Raw genomic sequence first — 22,784 nt, forward strand, 5'->3', positions numbered from 1 at the left:
AAAAAAAAAAAAAAAAAAAAAAAAAAAAAAAAAAAGGAAGAATGTATTCCCTTGAATCAGTGATCGTAGGGTGGTTGGCATCGGTGATATGCACGTTGGTCGACGCCACTGACTATTTGGACGATTATTCGTCCGTGTATTATGCCGATGAATCAGGCACTGATTACAATGCCACGAATTGCACCAATATTTATTGCATCTCGAACGAAGAGTACGTGGATCGTATGATGAACTATATATTCCCCAAGTTTTGGGACTGGGTGTTGATCGCGTCGCACAGTATCATCTTTATAGTCGGCCTGGTCGGGAATGTTCTAGTTTGTATCGCGGTTTACAGGAACCACTCGATGAGAACGGTGACGAATTACTTTATCGTCAATTTAGCTATCGCCGATTTTTTAGTTCTACTGCTTTGCCTTCCGTTTACCGTACTGTGGGACATCACGGAAACCTGGTTTCTAGGTTTAACCCTGTGCAAAGCCGTGCCATATCTCCAGGTAAGACGAATCACGCTTCACTTACTTGATTAAACGTCTAAAAATTTTACAACCACACTTTTCGTCATTCCTTTCTGAAGAGCATCCCTGAGGATGATTAGATGATTTCTTTTAAATCCGTTGGATGTGCGAACGAATATTCTCCATTCACCATGCATTTCGATTTTCGCAACCGGTTGAACTTCTCTGCGATAATTATTTTGAAAGTACGGATCGAAGATGCTCGACGTAGCAAAGAGCAACAGAACAACTGAAATACAACTTCGAAGCGACTCGTCGACAACATTTGCGTCGCGTGAAAATTCGCGACCTATTCAACAATTCATGGCATTCCATTCTTCGAGTTTGCATAGGTCGATCAAATTTTAGGGAAATTTTCGCGATATAAGTGGATCGAAAGACTGAGAAAGGTGAATCTGGCAAAGGTCTGAACTTATAATGAATTCAGAAGTCGGGGCGGCGTTACTTTAGAATTTTAATATTCTACTTCCACTTCCATCTGCTCGTCGAGCACGTTTTTACGCGTGCTCGCTGATTAGGCTGATTCAACGTTGAAACACGAAAATCGTGGCGTTGAATTAAAGGCAGCCGCTTTAATTTCCAACGAAGGTTGTGAGAGTGTCTTTTTTAATCATGAAATCGTCCGCGTCGTTGGTACATTCGTGCCCCAAATAATACCCCAAACTCGTCTTACGAACGCAGGTATCTTTAGCCAAGTTTTAATTAAGTCGATTACAATATCCCTGTTCGCGTGGCCAGTAGCTGATAGTATCAGCCTTCGCGATATCGCATTCGCCCCGAAAAATTTTCTCGACTCAACGACGTAACTGGGGAGCTTTGATGGTAAATCAAATTGTCCTCTGATGTTGAAATTTTGCAATTATTTTGATGCTCGTGGTCGGAGGTATTTTCTCAAGCATCGCGGACGAAACAACCGTGCTCCTTTCCGTTCACTCTACCCCTAACTTTCTACCGCAATTTGCGCGCTTGTTTCTTAATTAATATAATTGTTCTTTTCTTAGATTGCGTCTTTATGCACTTGCGGTGTTTCTAGTTCGTCGGCATTTCAACAGATGGCTCGATGCTGGCAATGATTCTCGCATTCGAATGACTGCTTAAAACATAACATAAGCCTAGCGCGAGATTTCGTACGTTTAAAAAGGGTGCTCGCTACTTAGATAGCGCTTCAGCACGGTTTAAATGCCGTGTTGGCGGGGTATGGCCAATCAAGACATACCCAGTACGTAATTTTTGTAAAAGCGAGGCTGTTGGCTGCCAATTTTTGCACTAACGCCTCCATTTGCTTAATTGTCAAATAAGTAACAAGTGTTTTATAGTGTTATGTCATACAAGTACTTGGCGAAATCATTTTTTGCTGTTTCCATTATTAATGAATAAAGTTTTATTATTGTTAGTCAATTTTTAATATTATCGGTAAAATATATTATAAACGTGTTTTGTATGTAAATTAAAAACCTGATATACAGAGTATAAAAATTCGACAAAAAGTTTTTTGATTCTACGTGTGAAAATAAGTCGGGGGGGGGGGGGGGGGGGAAATAAAATAAAATTTTTCCATGTGACGCCTTCGTTTTTCGAGGAAATTGAGTTTGCAAAGTCCCAAGTACGTGCCAAGGCGACTTTTAATGAAACATACATTCAAAGTTTCTTTTCTTAAAAACGAAGTTGTAAATGAAACAATTTTACTCCACACTTTTTACTTATTTTTGCGTGTAGGATAACTTCTTGTTAATTATTCTCCTCCATCGTGCCCGAAATTAAATTCGAATTTTCAACTCAAATTCGAATCTCCAGACTCGAGTTTCTCGAATCCTGGTGCCACGATTTCGGAGAAACCCTCTATACGCATAATGCGGGAATAATCAATGCATCGCGTCGTCCTGTGCGTGTCAACGAACAGATTTAAACGTTGCATTGCGCGTGGCCGGCATGCGAACGCCTTTGCCTACGTTACAGCAAATTTCTATTAAGCTCGCATTTGATATTGTTGAAATATAAATGATTAGCTACAAAAAAAAAAAAAAAAAATACCAGGAACCGCAGTGAAATTTGCATATAAACGAACCGACGTTCACGGACGAAAGTAAAAATTCATTATCGCCGCAAACGCCTGGTTCTTTTACGTTTCACGCAATGTTCGAAGGAGGACAAGCCGTTCCGGGTCGTTCTACTTTTCACTTCTGATCCGCGATACCGTCGACGCTCGAATGAATTGTATTCGTATTTCTGGATGTTTCGACGTCACGCGGGGAGGGAGGAATCGATGCAACCCCCAAACAAACGAAAGGAAATGTGCGGTTTGATCGTTGGCAAGTTCGCGAGTTTCATCTGTTGCTCAATCCACTCGCCACTTGATGAAATCTGTCTTTATGCAACCGTGTAACGTAACACGCGACTTCGCCGCCGGATCTTCTTCCCTCATTTTTCTCCGGTATCGCCAGATGTTAGCAGACCGAATGAATGGTCGTGTCGTGTTCTCTGTAAAAAAAAAAAAAAAAGAAAAAGAGGGAGAAAATGAACGGCGCGTTTGTAATTCAAAGTGAGACACGAGATCCGAGCAATCTCGTAGCGCGGGAAATGCCATCTAATCGAATGGAATAGACGCTGCGAGAACGTTGGCAAACTGTGTCAGCGTAACAAACGAACTTTCTGATCGGTGTTATTCCACTCGATAAAACGGAATTACACGACGAACGACAAACCTCGCGAATTATCGATCTCTCGGGGAAACAAACGCCGCAGCCTCGGGATGGATGGCTAATTAATCCCGCAGAGGAATCGGACGCGTTTCGCGATGGAATTTAATAAAATTAGACGAGCAACACGGGAGGCAGGGAATAAAGTTTAGAAACTTTATTGCGATATTACAAAGAGGCAGCTAGAATACAAAAGGGCGGAATATTTCGGTACAAGGGGTGGCCGTAACGACAACGTTACGTAAACGTTGCTTTACAGTCCTATTGTTGGTGTATTGTTTCGAGGCTTTGGTGTTCGTTGCATGATAAAATGCGCGTTGCAAAGCGATGCGCAACGATCCATAGTTGGTCACAATTATCGTCGCTCGTTGGGGACCAACGTTAACGCCGGTGTCGCGCTCGTTAAAACGAAGCCACGGGGAAGAAAGGGTTCCGCCTCTTCGAGGAGGAATCTCCGCCGTTCCATTAACGTTGCATTAACGGGTAGATAGAGACGTCGTGCTCGTGTAACGCGACTCGAGCCCCAACAGATTTGCAAACGAAACACTGTACTTAACGAAGCGCAGGATTCGGTTTTCCGGTCAGGATGATCAACCTGTGCGGTCCGGAGCACGTGTGATCCTGAATCTAGTTAAAACTCCATCGACCAGTATTACCGCAGCCTTATACTCGTATAACGGTGGCACAGTTGCGTGGAAATGTCGTTCGGCTAGTTCATTACAATCACACCGATGTGCAAACTGGTGTGTGGAGGTACCTTCGTTAGGATGTACCAATATATGCTCGCACGTCTAAGCCAGCTCTCTGCTAGCGGCCAAATCGCATTATCTTGCACGTTGCACACCCGGATAACTTCCAGATCCTCAGCTGGCTCCGAGAAATTTAACGCATTAAGCTAAATTTCGTTTCGCTTTCGGAATAATTGTTTTTCATCTCGACTGGTTTTGTGTAACTTCGTTCGCGTTACGACCAACCCTTCGCCGGTTCGAACTCGTCGCGTGGAAGTTCGCCGTGAAAACACTTTTCGTCAGTGATGGGTAAAACCTGAGCGAAATTCGCCGAGATCGCGAGAGATGGAAAAACTGGGTGAAGCTCTTACGTACAGTGAGCAATGAAAGTAGTTCGAACGACATGATAGAAAATAATTGATTGCACAAAAATTGTGTAATAAATTGCAATTTATTAAAACAAATTGTTTTTATACTATTGTATATAACATTTGCTAAATATATGCAAAGTTAGAGAAAAATTAAACCATAAGTAAACAAACGGATATATAAAGCATAACAAAAGTATTCGAACGAAATTTTAATAGTCACGATAGAATGCAATATACGTGATTATATTGCATTTTAATATCTAGTTGGGCCACTCGGCTTTAATAACCTCTCGATGACGGTTTTCTATAATATTGACTAACTTTCTAGTAACACTTTCATACTCCATAGAGTGCCACGCAGCTAGGATATTTTGTTTTAAAGAATCTTTACTCGTTATATTATTTCTTTTCAGTCTCCTATCGAATTCTTCCTGTAAATGTTCGATGGGATTTAAGTCAGGGCTTTGTGGTGGGCTGGGTAATGTACGGGGTACATTATCTAAGATCCATTTTTGTACTATTTTGGCCGTATGTTTAGGGTCTCAGTCCTGCTAGAAGCAAAAATTTCTTGACACGTTTAATTTTTCGGCACTGTTGATTAACTTTTCTTTTAAAATATTTAAATATTTAGTTTTGTCCATAATTCCATCGATGAATACGAGATTTCCAGGCCCATTATAGCAGACATGCAGCCCCATACCATTACGGAGCTCCTCCACCGTGTTTCACTGTACTTGACTTCAAATTTTTTGAATCCAACTCCTTATTTGGCTTCCTCTTTACTATTCTCTCACCATCGGACTCAAATAAATTGAATTTACTTTCATCCGAAAAAAATAACAGTGTTCCAAAAATTGTTATGTCCTTATTTATATACTCTTTGGCAAATTTTAAACGAAGTAATTTATTCTTCTTGCTAACGTATGGTTTCTCCCGTGGGACTCTACCATGGAAATTGTTTTTCCATGACATTCTTCGACATAATTGAGCGTGCACTTCTTTATTAAAGTTTGTAACAACCATTGTCGCCAATTTTACAGCAGACGTAAACGGATCTTTCTTTATTTCACGCAGAAGCAATTTTTCCTCCCGTGGTGTTAATTTTTTTGGACGCCCAGATCTTTGTTCATTTGCAATACTTCCGTTCGTATTACACTTTTTTATTATATAATGAATTGTTGATTTGCTTCCGCTCACAAGAGAAGCAATTCCTTTATATGATTTACCTTCTTTGTGCAATTTAACAATAATTTCTCGTTCGAGTTTACTTGTCTCTGATGTTTTACCACTCATTACTTTGAATTACAGGTTAAACGTTTAACTTTCGGTTCCGATTTGCTCTCAAATACTGTTGAAAATGCACTGAAGATCTTTTTTGTTTACATTTAGACCTCGCGACAGTCTTGTGTTTACAATGTATAGTGTTTATAATTCAGCGTTCGAATACTTTTGTTACGCCTTATATGCACCTAACCGTGAAGAATGTTGTGTAATTTGTTTGTAACTTACTGTTTAATTTTTCTCTAACTTTGCATATATTTAGCAAATGTATATACAATAGGATAAAAACAATTTGTTTCAATAAATTGCAATTTATTGTACAATTTTTGTACAATCAATTATTTTCTGTCATGCCGTTCGAATACTTTGTATGTGCGCGAACACTTTTTTAGTGTAGGAAGTATACGAAGCAAAGACACCGAAGGTTTAACGCGTGCAGCTTTTAACGAGAATTTCACTGCTACCGTTGCTCTACGAACGCAGTGTTCATCGTCACGCTGTTTTATTACACGTGGCATAATTTCTTTGGCTACGGGCCGCAACCAAGCATTCAGGAAGTAAGAATTCACACGCTTAAAGCGGATATTTTTCGACGTAACCGTGCGTTCGAGTGTTGAATTTTTCAATCCTGGTAGAGTATCGGAACGCTGTTAGCTAAATGACTTCACGCGACATCCTTCTAATTATCCTGCTTACTGTATCTGATGACAGACACTTGTTTGACACCGGAACCGTGCAAATTAATCGATCGTAATCGCGCCTCGCCGTGGATGTCAAGTAGCATACCTTACGAAGCGAGAGCAATGAGCTTTTGAAATTTGGGCGAAGTTTTTTCAAACAAAGTTTGAAACGTTCTCTCTCCTGGTCTTTCATCGATAATTTATCGTATCTGAAATCTACATTCGTGTTGTTTAATTATCGGACACTGATTTAAAATACATGTTTATTTTTTTTTCTAAGAAGAAAACATGTTATTGTGCCAACAGCTTGTCAGATTTGTAGATTTGCATTTCAGATAAGATCACGGCTACCGTAACCAGAACATTTAACGATCCTTTTGATTGATACGCGTACGAGAGTACAATCGTTATGTATTCAACGATTTAAAAAAAGAAATAACTAGATTCGCCGGAACGAAGTATGTAACGAGGATTGTTTCGCTTCCTTGAACGTTTGAAATTCCGACGTGATTCCCCCGGGAAAAGGGGAGCGAATATACTACGTAGGCACATCGACGTTACAGAACGCGTTTATAACGAGAGAAGCAAAAGTCTCGTGAGTTCCATCGCATTACACAATCAACGTATAAAATTAAATACACGCTTCGAGATTGATACGAGCAGTAACGAACCCGATAACTTTTTGCCACGATTAAGCTGGAACTTTTTCACTTTATCTCTCGCGAGAGTTAAATTCTTGTCAACATTGCGAGGCATAGAAATTACTGCTATATAAAGTGACACGCTTTTACCGTACAGACGTTTGAAATACCCTTGGGACTGGCGGGAATTTACATATCTTCCAGGAAGTTACGGAAGTGGGACTAGCCGCGGGCGAACCGTTGAATCGTTGTCTGGATCTTAACCGATGAAATTAAAAGTTGAAGACGAATACGTATATATGTTCCCAACATGTTCGTTACTTTTTGTAACAAACATATGACTGTCATTAATATTCGAACACTAACTATTAAAACTGTTGTAATTTTGCAAATTTATTAAAGAAATCTTAGGAAACTTGGACCTGCTTTTTAAAGTTTGAATTCTCTATTTTCAAAATACGTCATTTTATTTTACGCTATACAGTAGACGGTAAAATGAAGACACTTTTCTTCTCGAAAATTCTATAAGCTGTCGTAGCGTGTAGAAAATTTTCGTGACTGTATCTATGGAGGATTTGAAGATTGAAACCTTTCTTTTATAGCAACCCTTTATTGTACGATTTTTTATTTTGTTGCCAATTGAATTTCGAATATTAGGTGAGAACAAACAGCAACGATTTTTTTAATCTTCATATAAGTAATAGTCGATAAAATAGTGAAAAAGAATCATACGTCAAATTTTCGGAGGCTTTAATCTTCAGATCCATCGTAGATTAGAAAAAAATTTTCAACGTTATTAGCATTTTTGGGAAGAAAGTATCTTCACTCTGCGTGATGCAAAAGCAGTTTAGAACAAAATAAACAATGCTTTTTGAAAGTAGCCTTCGAGTCCAATTTTATTGCTATACGACTTTTTTACAAAATTATAACAGTTTATATTTAGTGTCTGAATACTAATAAGAATCACTGACTCGAATTTTCTCTCTGTTTCTCAATGTTCTCGTCGAGCAAAATAATCCTAAAAGATCCCCAAATATACGATATGTACCAGCAGTATCACTGATTATTCAAAACTCACTTAGAATAGCTTAATTCCGATCTGCGCATCGATTGGGAATTCGGAAAATACGAAAGAAATTAATGACATAAAGTTGCCTTCCGATCGAGGGATCACTCGTAGCAGGCAGAGCCATACGAGTCAGATGATATTTCTCCAGGGAACTCTTCCTCGTGACTGAATCAATAACGTAAATTTCTTAGCACACCCTAATACCTCCCTTTGCGATGCTTTACCACGAGGTTTCTAATAAAACTATATAATTCCTCTAATTAACAAACAGGAATAACAAACTACGTGCAAAATAGAGGTTGGAGAAAATCAGGTCGAAGGCTCCTCACTGTTTTTATACCGTTGTTTTTACTCGTTGAGTTATTTCACGGGAGGAAATTGAAATTAGAATATAAATGAACATAATTAGTACATAACATATGTATATATATATATATATATATATATATAGAACATAATTGTACAGGGTGCTCCAAATAAATGTTACAAGTCATTTTCTCGGAAATCGTAGCAATTACTTTATTTTCAATTAAAGGCTGATTATTTTAAGCGGTTGTTAATAAGATATGACATATGGCTCGGTCTACTTTTTCAAATTACTTCTTCCCGATTTATTTTTTATAGTAGAACCACCCTCTCCTCGTTACTGGAACGTCCGCTTTACCATACTCTGTATAGTAAATATTTATCGTACAATGTGCGGTAATAGATACGGATTTTAATAGAAAGTAGCACGAAAATGGCATCACACGGTACATGTTATATTGAAAAAAAATAAAAAAGAAAGAAATAGAGATGAAGAAACTGCGAAATTGCAGATGTTCCTTCGTTTGAAAAAACGATTTCATGGTTCATCCGTGAGTTATCGTCGTCAGGCTAGCGCTCGTTAATCGAAGCAGCTGATGTCGATGTAATCGCGTTGATGACCGAAGTATAAAGTCCCCGTGAGTGATATTGTTGTTGTGATATCGGCAACACGTTAGGCATTGGCTTGACAGATGTGAGTGTGACCGATAGATAGCCGAGATTTAATTAAAACGTGCTCTGCGCCGTTCCCTACGGTGGCAAACAATCGTGAAATCGTTTCGTATCAGATGAGCGTTCGAAAAAACAATAGGTTTTGTTTAGATTGACGAGCAACAGATCCGTCACGCTCCGGAGACCAAACGGAATTGCTCGATTTAGCGCTTATATATCCTTTTCGTCGACGTCTCTCTTTCTACCCTATCTAATTAACTAATTCTATCATTACGGTCTATTCTTTGAAATTTTGCCACTTAAATTGGAAGAATAAATTACGATATCGTCTGGCTTAAGTACACCGATTTGCACGGATGGATTTAACGACCGGCGAAAGCGTCCAGTGCAATTTGCTTTGCGTATTACAGCTAACCGCTTTTTTTTTTTTTTTTTTTTTTTTTTTGCTTCTGCTACGTTCTAATGCTGCTCGATTTGCGTTGTAGCTCGAATATATCTCCTCGTCAAGATCCTTGACCGACTCTTAATTATTACGACTGCAGGAAAGCACGATCGATTTTTCACGCAACATAAATATTTGCACAATTTAAATCGTGTTTCTAAAAGGAAGAATTTACTTTGTCGTAAATTACAGAGAAAACGTGTAGGTATCTAATTGTCGGAGGCAGCTACGATTTACATCTTTTCTCGGGAACAGTTTTGATTTCAAACAGAAGCTTCCCCGTCGGCATTTCTGAGAGTATGCGAATGTAAAAAACGAGCTGGAGCTAATATCGAAAATGAAAATGGAAATCCAAAATTATTCATTGCTTTCCTTTCTAAGAAAACCGATGAAAGAAATGACAAATTACCGGCGTTAAGATAGCTATATCTCTTCCTGATAATCCCCATGTATCACAGCCGTGTTTCCAAGTCACGGCAAACGACTGTTCGGAATTACGCAATTGTTTTTAATTTCTTACTATCTCCGTTGAAATTAAAGCACCAGTAGGACTTAGTACAGTCTTTATCTCGAAATAAAATTCTTATTTCTTCGATTAATATCCGTTCAACTAAATAAAGTTCAAGATAAAATGAAACAAAGCCATTTATATGAAAGCTTCTTAAGCAGATAAAACCTGAAAAACACATATCAATATAAAATCAAATAATATACAGGGTGGTTTGTGTGATTTGATCACCTCAAATAACTTGTAAGGTATGCGTTGTATGAAAAAACTTTTTGTGCATAATTTGAAAAGACACATTATACGGTGCATGTATTTTTTTTTTTTATAAATAGTGGCGTTTTTGAAATCATCTTTATTTTTTTTTAAACGAATAATATATTTTTTGATTCATTGATCGATGCAATTTGTTATTAGAAGAACTAATCTATGTATGTCGAAAAATCATTAATTTAGGAGATATTTACTTACAAAATGAACGTCCTCACGGATTTTATTATGTTATTATCGTCGTTTCGGAGATTTTCGTAAAAATATTTTTATTACTGTATCGTGTCTCTAATCTTTGGTATCTTTGGTATCTTTTATCGTATCTCTAATGTTTTGGAATATATTTGTATTAATTAAAATTATCAATATTGGCTTTGGGATAGATTTAAATACCTATACTATATAGATATATAGGATACGATAGCTTTAATATAAAAATATAAAATTTAAACGAAGGATAGAATCAGTTATTGTTAGTTGTCAGTCATAAAACAAATTTTGTGATGCATACAAACAAAATATAGAAAACTGGCGAGCAAACACGTCCACGCAGAACATATTATGCAAGCTACATTGTAAGCTGAATTTTTGTTTCGACGGCAATGTAATTGACAGCTGAATTTTAACATTATATTTTAAATATGACCCAATTTCAAATGACAATAATATAATATAATATTTAATATGAATTGTAGTTGTTATTATTTAATACTAACGACATGCAACGAATATTTTATAAAACTTTGTTAAAGTCATAAATCTAATCCGAGTCTATATTGTCAGTTTTAATTAATACAAACTTTTTTTATTTCAAAAGAAAGATAAGATATAAAATGATAAAAATATTTTTGCAAATATCTCGAAAACTGAAACCGAACGGCAGTAAGATGTACAGGGAAAAATTGTTCAGAATCATGCTCTTGATAACATATTTCATCAAAATCCGTGAGATCTTTCGCTTTGTAAATAATTATTATTTCAACTTTAATTTTATAAAATCAATACAAAAATACTGCGTCTTTCATACGACAGATTTTACAAAATTAAAATAAAAATATTTCCTAATAATCATTCGACATACCGACGACATGGATTAATACTTTCTTTTTATACAGAATATCGAGTTGCATCTATTAATGGATGAAAAATTATACCATTGCGTTCATAAAAATGGAGATGCCTTTGAAATCTCACCTCCACATATAAAAAACTTTTGTATAAAAAAATCTTTCCATACAACGCTTATCTTAGATGTGATCGAGCGAATTACTCGCAGCCATTCTGCATATGTGTTTTTCCTCGATTCTCCAGGGAGAAATTTTGGCGTTACGCGCAATCGTCATGGTATAATGAAATCCTAAATTGCTACTTGCCACAGAATGGGGAGGAAGTTACGATCGTGTTGCGACAATAGAGAAGCCGTGACGGAACAGAACGGAGGCTTAATCAACGAAGGCTAATGTCTCGGAAAATAGGAACGTGTTGAGAAAGTCTCAAGGTTGTACATGGCTACTACTAACCAAATCGATGATCAGTTTTGAATACATGCAGTGTGCATAGTTTGTTGCCGCACGGCAATTCTGTAACAAGGCCCTTTGACGATAATTCGGAAATTCAATCGACAGCAAGCACTTGCAGGCGAAGCCGTAAACGCGTTAGCATAACGTACGAAAAGGCGTCACGCGGGGAAATGGTTAATAAACGGAATGCACGCTGCCGGTGAAAGTTCTTAGTTTCTCTGTAAATAGCAAGAACACTTCCTCGCTTTATCGTTTTATCTTAAATGCAATTTGCTCAGTGATTTATTCGATCGTAGTCGGGGCCGACTTTCAATGAATTTTTTATTCGATCATCAGATGCATCAAATGCGCTATCAGGGGTATCGGGGAAAAGAAATTTAGGTCGAGTCGATCCAGGCGATTCGTTTTATTAATTTCGCCAGCCGTTCGCAAACAAAAATAAAGGTAACTCGAGGCCGAACGTGTACGAAGTCGGTAAATTTTCTGTCGGAAGGGAGGGGAGAAAAAAAAACACGGGCACACCGCCAGAGCCAACAATTTTATCACTTTCCCGAGGAAAAGGTAGAACTTCTGCCGAGTTCTCGGCCATATTTTCTAACCGTTCGTTTTATATTCATGGCGTGTCTCTCAGTACCAAACCGATTGCAAATAAACCACGTTATCAGATGGAAAGTCAAGATATAAGATAGCTATACAAGTACACACGCGTGTACCTAAATTCATTCGTATTCACCTGAATACCTAAAAATGTCAACTATCGTTAAGGAGTTTTAATATTCCTCTCCATCGATCTCTAACGCAGTACGTAACTTTCGTTGCGAGCTTACGAGATTACGAAAACTTCGTAAATGAACAAATTAGAATTGCAAATTTCTTTCTTCTAGATAATACTGGACGATGCTTAAAAGAATACTCATTAACACAGGCAGCCATGCGGATATGTAAAAATGATCTTGTTTTCTGTTTGATCTTTGTTTCAGACAGTATCCGTGACCGTCAGCATACTGACTCTGACTTTTATATCGATAGATCGATGGTACGCGATATGCTTTCCCTTGAGGTTCAAGTCTACCACGGGACGAGCGAAAAACGCGATTATCGGAATTTGGGCAATAGCCCTTTTATTTGGTAGTTAGATATAAATTCCTTACACAGTATCTATTGAACGTGTAGTTCATATTTAAAGCACGTTTCTTTATGGAATAGTTCATTTTGAAATTAATTACACGACATATTGTTTCGAGCTATTAACAAATTATGAGAAAAAAAAAACCAATGCCAACCAATATATTCAATGTTTGTGCAGATATTCCGGATCTCCTGGTGTTGCATACCGTTCCACCTACGCATATCAAAATAAAGACCATTTTGTTCACGCAGTGCAACATGTCGTGGAGTCAAAGGAGCCAGGTTACCTTCACTATCGTCAAACTAATTTTCCTTTATACCGGACCTTTGATCTTCATGAGCGTAGCCTACTGGCAGATTGTAAAAGTCCTTTGGAGAAGCGACATTCCAGGACATAATTGTAAGGCAAACGATCGATCTTTTCTTCTTTTTTTTTTTTTATATTTTGTACTCTACGAAGAAGACTATGGATAGTTTACAGCCTAAACACGTAATATAACGGTACCATAAAATATTTATGGAATGGACTTGCTCGTATCGCCGACATCTTTTCTTACTCCGTTAATACTCAATATACCATTAATGTTAAACGTAAATTTTAATCCATAACTAACTTGTTTAACATGACATTTATTCTTTCCGTGGATGTTTAAAATGTTTGTGTACGCTATACGCTAAGCGTTTAAACTGTGACCAATCAGTAATGTATAAATCATAATTGTAGCGGCAAAAAAGAAAGCGATAAATGTACGATATGAATAATTATACAAAGTATTCGCAGTGTCATCATCACGAGCATCCCAGATGAGTCAAATTCCACCGACCGGTGGAGGAAATCCCGAAGTGCAATTGAGATCTCGACGAAAAGCGGCAAAAATGTTAGTCACGGTGGTCATCACTTTTGCCATTTGCTATTTCCCTGTACATTTACTCTCCGTTTTAAGGTATCCGTTTTATTAATCGATATATCACATAATCATTCAATTCATTCTATGCTTCAACTATGAATGGGCACGTTATATGACAGTTAGGATAAAAACAACAATCATTATTTAAAGCGAATCGCATTATTTAACGTTTCAGGTATACTACCACACTACCGTCGAATAAATGGATAAACGCCATCAGCCTAATCGCACACGGCTTGTGCTATTTCAATAGCGCAGTTAATCCTCTAATCTACAACTTTATGAGCGGTAAACTACCTTTGATTTTCATTATGTTTAAACAAATGACACCTTATCGATTGTACCGATGTACTCTAATTGAATACGAATCCATCGGATTGCAATGTATTTTCTCAATCATTCTTTCACAATCTTATCGATAATCTATTTGTATTGTTTCAAAATTTTACCAACATCTGCTGTTAAGCGACTTTCTATCGATTTATGTTACAACAGCGTACTCCTACTATAATGTCCAATTATAATGTTTCATTGACCAGAAAATAATTTAAAGGCTTGATACAATTCAGCTAATGCAAATAATTTGATAAGACTGCTGACAAGGATAGATCGATGTCACGATACTTCTTGTGTAAATGAAACAGGGTGATCCATTTCTACCTGTAAATACAAGTGTCTTGTGTAACATGTGAGGGTAATTTGCCACACTTGTTGAATCTATAACGAATCTAATTATTTATAATTTCACATATACAAAGTATGGTTAAATATTTTAATTGACTTCTGATGAAAAAATTGTCTTCCGTCTTCCAAATATACATATAGATTCAAAATTAATCACTCTGTTTTGAAAAATCAACTGCACGTTTAACAATGTCATTACTTACAATTAGTGTATTCCGAATTCATTGCAAAACTTAGAGTTTATCGGAGATAAACTCTTCTCATAACCGTTAATAATATTCACTCCCTTGGATATTTCTATTTCGTTGAAGAACTTTATAATTAAATAAAGCAACGTTTCACCATTTAACTGATAATGACCTTGTTGTTTCTAACATCTAGTTTGTATTTCAAAATGATACAAAAATTCAAACAGGATAAAATCTATCGTTGTGCCATTTGATTCGAAAAATTTTTATGACTGATTTTTTTTCGTGCTTCTTGATCAGCAAAAACAAACATGTTTAAATGCAAGGTGTCTCTGAAATCGTTGTATATCCGGTCAAAGGATAATTGGTAAATTTTTTAAATTCTCAATTTCAATTTTTCTTATTTGCAGATATGTTGTAAAGTGCATTTTGCCCGAAGCAAGTTAAATTTATTCATTGTCAGATATAAGTGACTAAAATTGAAATCGTATATACATATATTTGAATAGAATTATGATTCTGACGGTAGTACAGTATGATTAGATAAGATTAAGTTAAATTTTCTATCTGGAACTCAAATTTTAGCATACAAATGGATACTATTATTTGGAATATTCGCTTCTGCGACATATCCGAAAACAAAACAAAAAATTGGAATTGAGGCCCGTTTTATTAGAGTTCTATCGCATAATTCTACATGTAAAAATGAATTGGAAACGGACATTTTCTCATAGAGATCTCGTTTTTGTAAAAATCGAGTTTAAAAATTTGTCAATTACACTTGAATCTGACTAATTTTAAGTTGAACACGAGAGAATAATTGATATTAAGATATTCCATGTACGAAAATAAGTAAAAAATGTCAAATAAGATGTACATCAAACTAATTCTTAACTAAATCAAAATGTTCGAAAATGAAGTTTTTTTCTTAAAAATGAAGCTTTAAACCAGAATTAACCAAATTCATTCATATGTCACTTGACAAATTCTCAAACTTGATTTTCTTAATATAAAATCTTCAATGACAAAATATTATTCCATTTCTACACCTTATTTTACATGCAGAATTAACCTCCTGCTGGCTGTACTGCAATTTCAAGGACATTTTACATATTTAAAAATTTCAAGATATTTTTACTTCGTGAGGAGAAAATATGCCTGTATTTCCATTTTAATAATTCCTGGCGTGCAAAGAAATCGGAAATAAAAAAAATAAGACGGTGAGAGCAAAAGGAGATATTCAGCGTGTGGTTTGCAGTTAAGTTCCGGCGGGAGTTTGGTCGTACATTCCGAGAATGCACCCCTTTGAACCCCTCGAACGGTCACAGGCCAAACCAGCAACCCAGCCACGTTTGCATGGCAAATGAATATCGATCAACAACGCAAAGTCGTCGTGAACAATTCTGACATGCGGAAATGCGAGTCTCTTGGGTGAAAAAAGTCCCTAATGTCGTGGAAGGAGCTCAAGCTGAAAACGAATTTGCCCAGGATCTATGTAGTCTTGGATTTTATCCACCGCAGTCTCAATTACGCTTAGGGTGAGCTATATTATATTCCACAGTTATTGACCACTTTACAGAACCGATTTCCATGATCCTCCTCATACTTTTCACTTTAATTTAGACACTATGCATAACTGACCATCAAAAAGTACTAATCTTTCAATTTCTTTTCTTTACATTTCAGTACACACGAACGATCTATCGATTAATTGATCTATTGATTAATAATTACTTATGATACAATCGAGACAGGCCATCTCGATAAATGATTTTACTTTTTGCAAAAGTTCTAGTTACATATCTAATATTTAAATCATCATTCAAGAGTTCAGATTTAAGAATTAAGGTGTATGCTTGAAACAATGGTCGATAACAAAATATTATATAGCTTACCCTTTTTGTCAAAGTCGAAAGTGTTGTTAAAGTCATAATGAAAGCCGCGAGATCAAACGATATTAACGGCGTTAATCCTAATTGTAGCATTATACCTCGATCAAAGTTTTATAACAGTTCTTTCTTTGAAATCAGTACAAACTTAAAACAATACAAATTATTTAATTCCTATCTACAATACTTGTCGGTACATACACGAGCCATGTACCTATAAAACGTTATAGATGTTCGATGATTAATCAAGGGCTTTTATTACAGGGAAATTTCGGAAGGAGTTTAGGCGTACATTTCGTTGTAGTCGAGAGAATAGTACTCGTATGCAACGCGGATATCTTGCAAGCACGTCTAATCTTCCACGAATTAAATCTCGAACCATGACGATACGAACAACGTTCAAGAATAACAATAACCTTCAACGAAATACCGAAATCATACCTCTCAGTGCTATAACCAGCGTTCAGCAAAACGAAAAACACGATTAATTGTAAACATATACACCAATGATTATGACTATCAAACGCGCAGTAAGATTCACAAGTAATTTATTTACATGTAATTTGAACTTTAATACTAAGATATATGATATTAGATAAATACAACAAAAACGCCGTGTCCCATTTGATAGTATTTTAAATAACTAAAATACTTGTAAAAATCATTATACCTAGTTCCGAAATTCATAAAAATTGGTAGACACTGAAAGTTCCACTGAAAAATGGAATCGTTTAATATAACGAAACATTGAACTATGTAAAATGTACTTACAATATTAAAAATTACTGGAGAAAAGCTCGATGTTTATTCCCGCAGAGCGTGAACTATAACATAGGCACGTACGAATTTGTAAATCATTCTTTATAATAGAATGATTCCATTTAGAACTATTATATATATATAATTATATATATATATATATATTGAACAATACGATATCGCCGGGCGTGCTGACAAAATTGTATGTAAAAAGTTTATTAAGATATATATACTATCGCTATGTCATAAATATGTGATGCAAATCTCATATTCTGTACACTGCTACTAGCACATCATGTAATCTTAACGGAACTTATCTTTAGTTCGCAAAAATTACATTTTTACCGCATACAATTGTTTAATTTAACGATCAGTTCCACTATTTGTATGATCTCATCACTATAAACGAGAATTTTATACGCGTAAACGTTAATTAATACATCCATATATTTGAAGTTTATGTGAAACTGAATAAGTTAAAAAGAGGAAAATAAATTTAGTCATATATGGAAAAATTTCTTATCAATATATTATCTTTCCATTCCACCTTGCTAGAAAGCATGACTTTGTAAGCGTATTGAAAGAAAAAAAAGAATTATCGTCAGTTTAACTTTTCGTAGTTATTACGAAAAGCAGAATAGAATTTATCAATGACAAATTTAATAGTTAGTATCAACTTCGTTTTAACTAGATTTTAAGATACACTAAATTATGTAACGATCATTTTCTCATGGTACATGCAGATCAAAGATTTCTTTTGTTCTAGTGTGAGTAAAATTAAAGCATTAAGTAGTGGTACTTTATCTAATAAATGTACTTCATTCACCCATCATTTACTTAAAACGCGGTACAAACTTGTTTGCACACCAAAAACATAATTACTGACCTGACTATATCCTATTTACAGTAGCCGTTGTATTAAAAAGATATATCGATTTATTAATTATTTTACCAGTCGATGCTGCATGCGTTAATATTCGATATACAATAATACGTTTAACACTAGTTTTATCTACTAATAATTCATTATTAGTAGATTTCATATATGAAAGGAGATTAACAATATAGGATGACGTTTAATGACAGCAGCAAATCGATGGAATTCGTAGCGAAACATTAATACAAATGTGAACTACGAAATATACAACAATATGCTGAAATTAGATAGTCATTCAAAATATGTTTTACAGACACGCATACATCCAATTCCTAAAGTATTTCACAAATGATTCGTGAAGATCATTTTGTCATACAAAATGCATAGTAACGTCAACGAAATTACACAGCTTTTTTATAATATATGCATACTCACGAAATGTCACGATTACGTCTTTCGCAAAAAAAATTACACGCTGTGCGATGTCCTTTCAAGCAGTTGCTTCTCCAACAACTGTACTTTCAGTCGTTGTGTTTTCAATTTTGTTTGAATCGTTTTCAGGCTCTTCAATGACTGGTTCTGTAGTTTTAAGCGGAATAGCATCTTCCTCATTAATAGTAACTTTTGATAAATCATTAGCACTTATATCGTCTAACTGATCGGTAGTGGTATCTTCTAAGTTCACTGGTACTTCGATATCGGGATTTTTAATATCTTTTTCGGTATTTTCAACCACAGGATTCGTTATTGCACTCAAATCGTCTGTTTTCTCTGTTTCCTGAATTTCCGGAGCCTGTTCGATTTGCGTATTATCGAACTGTTCCGGCACAGTCTTCTGATCACCTTCCACCGAATTACTTTTAACTTCTTGTTCAGTCTGTTGTGCATTACCATGTTGATTTGTTTGCTGTGGTTGTGTACTTCTACCTCTTCCTCGACTAGTTTGATGTTGATTCTCAGGTGGTGGAAGAATTGGAATAGCCGCTTTTGGTCGTCTCATTGGAGCTGATTGCTGTTGTTGCTGTTGTTGCTGTGCTGGACTATAGTAAGTACAACCCTGTGGCTGAAACAGTTCTTGTGGAGGTGGAGGACGCTGTGGCTAGAAAATATCAGTTAGAAAATGTGTATGACAATTTTTTGATAATATAATTTTAAAGCTTTTAAGGTGGAAAAATATACCTGCACTGGCGGGGTATATCCTTGATAACCTTGGAAATTTGGTTGAAATGCTGGTCCATTTGGACCAGGAACATAATTAATTATGCTAGGTGGTGCAGTCTGTGGAGAGATAAACTGTGGCGGTGGAACTAAAAATGGCGGTGGAGCATAGCTGGCAGGTTGACCATTAGGTGGTATAGGAATCACTGGTTGACCAGCCATAGGTGCAGTTGCAGTAGCAACAGACGTAGTTTGTTCAAAATGTCCCTGCGGATATCCTGACAAAATTCAAAAACATAACATGACAAGTGCATAAACATAATTAAGAAGAAACATGACATATGCAGACATAAATTATGTCTACTTAACAAAAAAAAAAAAAAAAAAAAAAAGAAAATAAATACAAAATTATACACACATTAAAATAACCTGCATTCTTACCTTGTGAATCTAAAACACCCCTTGAATTTCCAGCTAAATACATATACATATATAAGTTAGATATTAATGCAGGATATTTAATATATTTATATTGATTATTCATAAATGTATTTTATGAACAATAATATTTCTGAATATATTTTATTTTATTACCTTGAGGAGAAAAATATCCATGTTGACTATGCTGACCATGTTGAGTGTGTTGATTATGTTGATTGTGTTGATTGTGTTGATTATGTTGATTATGTTGATTATGTTGACTGTGTTGATTATGTTGATTATGTTGAGTGTGTTGTCCATGTTGTGCAGAATAATTTTGTTGTCCTGGATTATCCGAAATAGTAGATCGTTGTCGCAAGCTGGAATAACGTTTTGGCCTATTAGCAGAGCCATCTTGTTGAATTGATTGTGGCTGTTGTTGCGATTGTTGCTGTTGCTGTGAATGAGATTGTTGTTGCATTCTTGGAGGTACTGTTCCCAATCTCTGTTGATTTGAGGATTGTCCATAGAAGCTTTCTAAAAAAATATCAAAAAACAAAGAACAGTGCATGAACAATTGTACAGATAATATTATTATGATTATAGATAATGTTATTTATGATTATGTATAATACAATTATACACATAAATTATGTATATGATTTACAAATACTTACTATTATGTCTTCCACTTTGATGATACTGAGTACCATCGTTAACGCTAATGTGTTTCATATCATGAGTAATTTGTTGTTCATCATCATTCTGTATATTATTTCTCTTATTTTCAGCAGTAATAGGTCCAGCCCCACGTCCCTTTGGTTTAGTCTCAACTGTTCTATTGGTGACCATATTGTTATTAGCATTTGTTCTGAATCCTCGTCCACGAGTTCTACTCGCTGCTAAGCTTACAGACTCTTGAATGTTCCTTTTGTTATTATCTCTTGGAGATGCTTTCGCATTAACTAATTTATCTGCGTCACCGCCAGCTCCACTATTTCCGTTACTACTCTGAATATGGGACGAATGTTTAGTGTCCTTTTTCCAAGCTGGATTTGTAGGCTCATTAGGAGCCTTATTTTCATTTCTATAAATCGAAATACTAAAGTAGCCAAATAAAACTTTATTAAATATATTTAAATAAAACAGTCTGATAAAAAAATATTACATACGTATGAGTATTAGATGTATTGCTAGATTTTGTTTTGTGGCTATCACCTTGGGCTTGTAGCGGTGGAAAGTTTTGTATTTTATTCTGAGATTTATTTTTACTACTGTACCAAGCTGATGAAATTACTGGTTCCTCTACATGTGTAGAAGCATTTTTATTCGTTCCTAGAGCAGGAAAATCTTCTCCACTTTTATTAAACCTTTTGTTTCTAGTTGAAACATTACTTCCAGGTTTCCCATATGCATCTTCATCTTCCCAATTACGCGTATACTTATTAGGACCACGACTAAAACATATAAAGCACATGATATAAAATGTTACAAACACTGTGATACTTTTAAAAATATACCTACCCATATCTTCTTCTTCTTCTAGCTCTGGGTGGACCTTCTTCATTTCTTATGTCATAACCATAAACAGCTATTAATTCTTCATGGCTCTTTGGTGCTTGTTCTTCATCGTTATATCGATCATGATCCCATCTATCTTCTTTATCCTTCCAAACTTTTTTTTCTTTGGTTTCCCTCTCATTTTGTGATTCAGCTGCATTATCTGTCACTTCATCAATGGTTCTATCATCGTGTTCATAAAATGTTCCCCTCTTAGGAATATATTGTGGATTACGTCTGTCCTCGTCATCATCTAACTTTTTCTGTGGTTTTTCTTCTTCTTGACCATCTCCACTCTCTCGTAGTGCACCATCTTGAGATTCAGCATCAGAGTCAGAAGGATAAATATCACATTCTGAATCCTGATGACCATCGGTTTGCTCGCTGCTCTATAGAAAACAAAAAAATTCATAAAGAAAGTACAAGGAAATAAAATAGAATTATAATAAATTAGGTAGCATTCTAAGGTTAAAAAATTGTAATTGAAATTTTTGCAGACATGGAAGAGTATGTTTTATTAAGATATAATATACAAAATAAGTTTGTTTGAACTTTGATATGCGTCGAAATTGAGACATTCATAAAACCACTTGCCGGTACATCGAACACAAAGGAAATCTCAGTAGTTACGATTAGACTCAAAAGTATTACAGCAGTTTACTTAATCCACTTAATCGGGTTTTCCAGCGAACTTTCGATCCAGTTTGACGAGAAGCAAAACATTCGATAAACAGCAAGAGCTCAGAAATCGTAAAAAAGATGGCAAAATTATTTGTTCAAAATTCTCGGAATATCTAATTGAAAACACCTTTGTTGCAGCTAACCTGGGTTTCTTTCGTTGCGTTTAACTCCTCGCAAGAATCCGAAAGGTCATCAGAACCACAAGACTGGTTAGATTTCCGTCGTCGTCTTGTATCCGACATTTTATTTCAGTTGGAAGTACACGTTACCGAATTATCACAGATTTTCTTCTACAAAATGTGAATAAATGGTCAACGCCAAATGACTTTTAAGGTCGAACTAGTTTAAGCCTGTTTCTACTCCGACCAGTTCCCGATCTCGATTCTCGGTCACGAATCACAGGCTAAACGTATCACTATCGAGAAGGCACACCAAACTTGTGAAATTTCAACAATAGAAACGATTTCGTCGAATCGCTGTCAGTTTAGTCAGTAGCAATGGCGGTTCTACAGACTTTCGAACGGGAGATCCCTTCTCCTGGACCGTGCTAAGTTACTAGTAATTTGAACAAAAAGTATCCTACCCATCTATTTATATAGCATCGATATTTTGTTCTTTCTCCCTTTTTCTAAATTAATTAATCTATTTAAATGGGAATTATCCAATTTACACATAGAATCCATGAAATAATATTTAATTAGTTACCGCGGGAATTCGAATTTCTATGCGTTGTAAGCGCCATCTACGAACTTTTTAATTGGTTATATGTGTTGCACTTAATCTCTTCTAGATAGGTACGTATACCTGATTTATCGGACCCTGAGCTTTAAGTT

General features: G+C 35.7%; 2 protein-coding genes and 1 non-coding gene across 7 annotated transcripts; 2 read left to right on the forward strand and 1 right to left on the reverse strand.

The window, feature by feature from the left end:
• The first annotated feature begins 19 nt into the window (after positions 1–19).
• LOC122530931 (orexin receptor type 2-like) lies at positions 20–17,770 on the forward strand. 4 transcript variants are annotated; one of them, XM_043658349.1, is made up of 7 exons: positions 20–497; positions 12,680–12,827; positions 13,006–13,227; positions 13,600–13,771; positions 13,911–14,023; positions 15,866–16,145; positions 16,761–16,799. In XM_043658349.1, the coding sequence occupies exons 1-6, from the start codon at positions 42–44 to the stop codon at positions 16,012–16,014; spliced, it is 1,260 nt and encodes a 419-aa protein (XP_043514284.1). In that variant the 5' UTR covers positions 20–41; the 3' UTR covers positions 16,015–16,145; positions 16,761–16,799. The 4 variants fall into 4 exon arrangements, with proteins under 4 accessions (XP_043514284.1, XP_043514285.1, XP_043514281.1 ...); XM_043658350.1 differs by having other exon boundaries at positions 13,609–13,771; XM_043658346.1 differs by lacking the exon at positions 15,866–16,145 and having other exon boundaries at positions 16,761–17,770.
• Positions 1,654–1,795, forward strand: LOC122530940. The gene has a single exon (XR_006307144.1). It is a non-coding gene; the product is annotated as a U11 spliceosomal RNA (small nuclear RNA).
• On the reverse strand, positions 17,209–22,465 carry LOC122530929 (protein CASC3). Of its 2 annotated transcripts, XM_043658341.1 has the most exons (8): positions 22,095–22,465; positions 21,235–21,659; positions 20,883–21,167; positions 20,388–20,797; positions 19,885–20,247; positions 19,732–19,764; positions 19,312–19,568; positions 17,209–19,231 (listed from the first exon to the last, which is right to left on the reverse strand). In XM_043658341.1, exons 1-8 carry the CDS (start codon positions 22,191–22,193, stop codon positions 18,623–18,625), a joined length of 2,481 nt encoding a protein of 826 aa, XP_043514276.1. In that variant the 5' UTR covers positions 22,194–22,465; the 3' UTR covers positions 17,209–18,622. The 2 variants fall into 2 exon arrangements, with proteins under 2 accessions (XP_043514276.1, XP_043514277.1); XM_043658342.1 differs by lacking the exon at positions 19,732–19,764 and having other exon boundaries at positions 22,095–22,464.
• Between the last annotated feature and the right edge of the window lie 319 nt (positions 22,466–22,784).

This window comes from Frieseomelitta varia, unplaced genomic scaffold, assembly GCF_011392965.1.
Source record: "Frieseomelitta varia isolate USP_RPSP 00005682 unplaced genomic scaffold, Fvar_1.2 scaffold_365, whole genome shotgun sequence".
NCBI lineage: Eukaryota > Metazoa > Arthropoda > Insecta > Hymenoptera > Apidae > Frieseomelitta > Frieseomelitta varia.

Excerpts from the sequence above, each read along its gene's own strand:
- LOC122530931 (XM_043658346.1), top strand. The coding sequence starts at position 42 with ATGTATTCCCTTGAATCAGTGATCGTAGGGTGGTTGGCATCGGTGATA. Across the intron at positions 12,828-13,005 it reads GGCAATAGCCCTTTTATTTG|ATATTCCGGATCTCCTGGTG; the intron begins GTAGTTAGATAT and ends ATGTTTGTGCAG. Across the intron at positions 13,228-13,599 it reads CGACATTCCAGGACATAATT|TATTCGCAGTGTCATCATCA; the intron begins GTAAGGCAAACG and ends AATTATACAAAG.
- LOC122530929 (XM_043658341.1), bottom strand. The coding sequence starts at position 22,193 with ATGTCGGATACAAGACGACGACGGAAATCTAACCAGTCTTGTGGTTCT. Across the intron at positions 21,660-22,094 it reads ACGCAACGAAAGAAACCCAG|AGCAGCGAGCAAACCGATGG; the intron begins GTTAGCTGCAAC and ends TGTTTTCTATAG. Across the intron at positions 19,232-19,311 it reads GATATACCCCGCCAGTGCAG|CCACAGCGTCCTCCACCTCC; the intron begins GTATATTTTTCC and ends GATATTTTCTAG.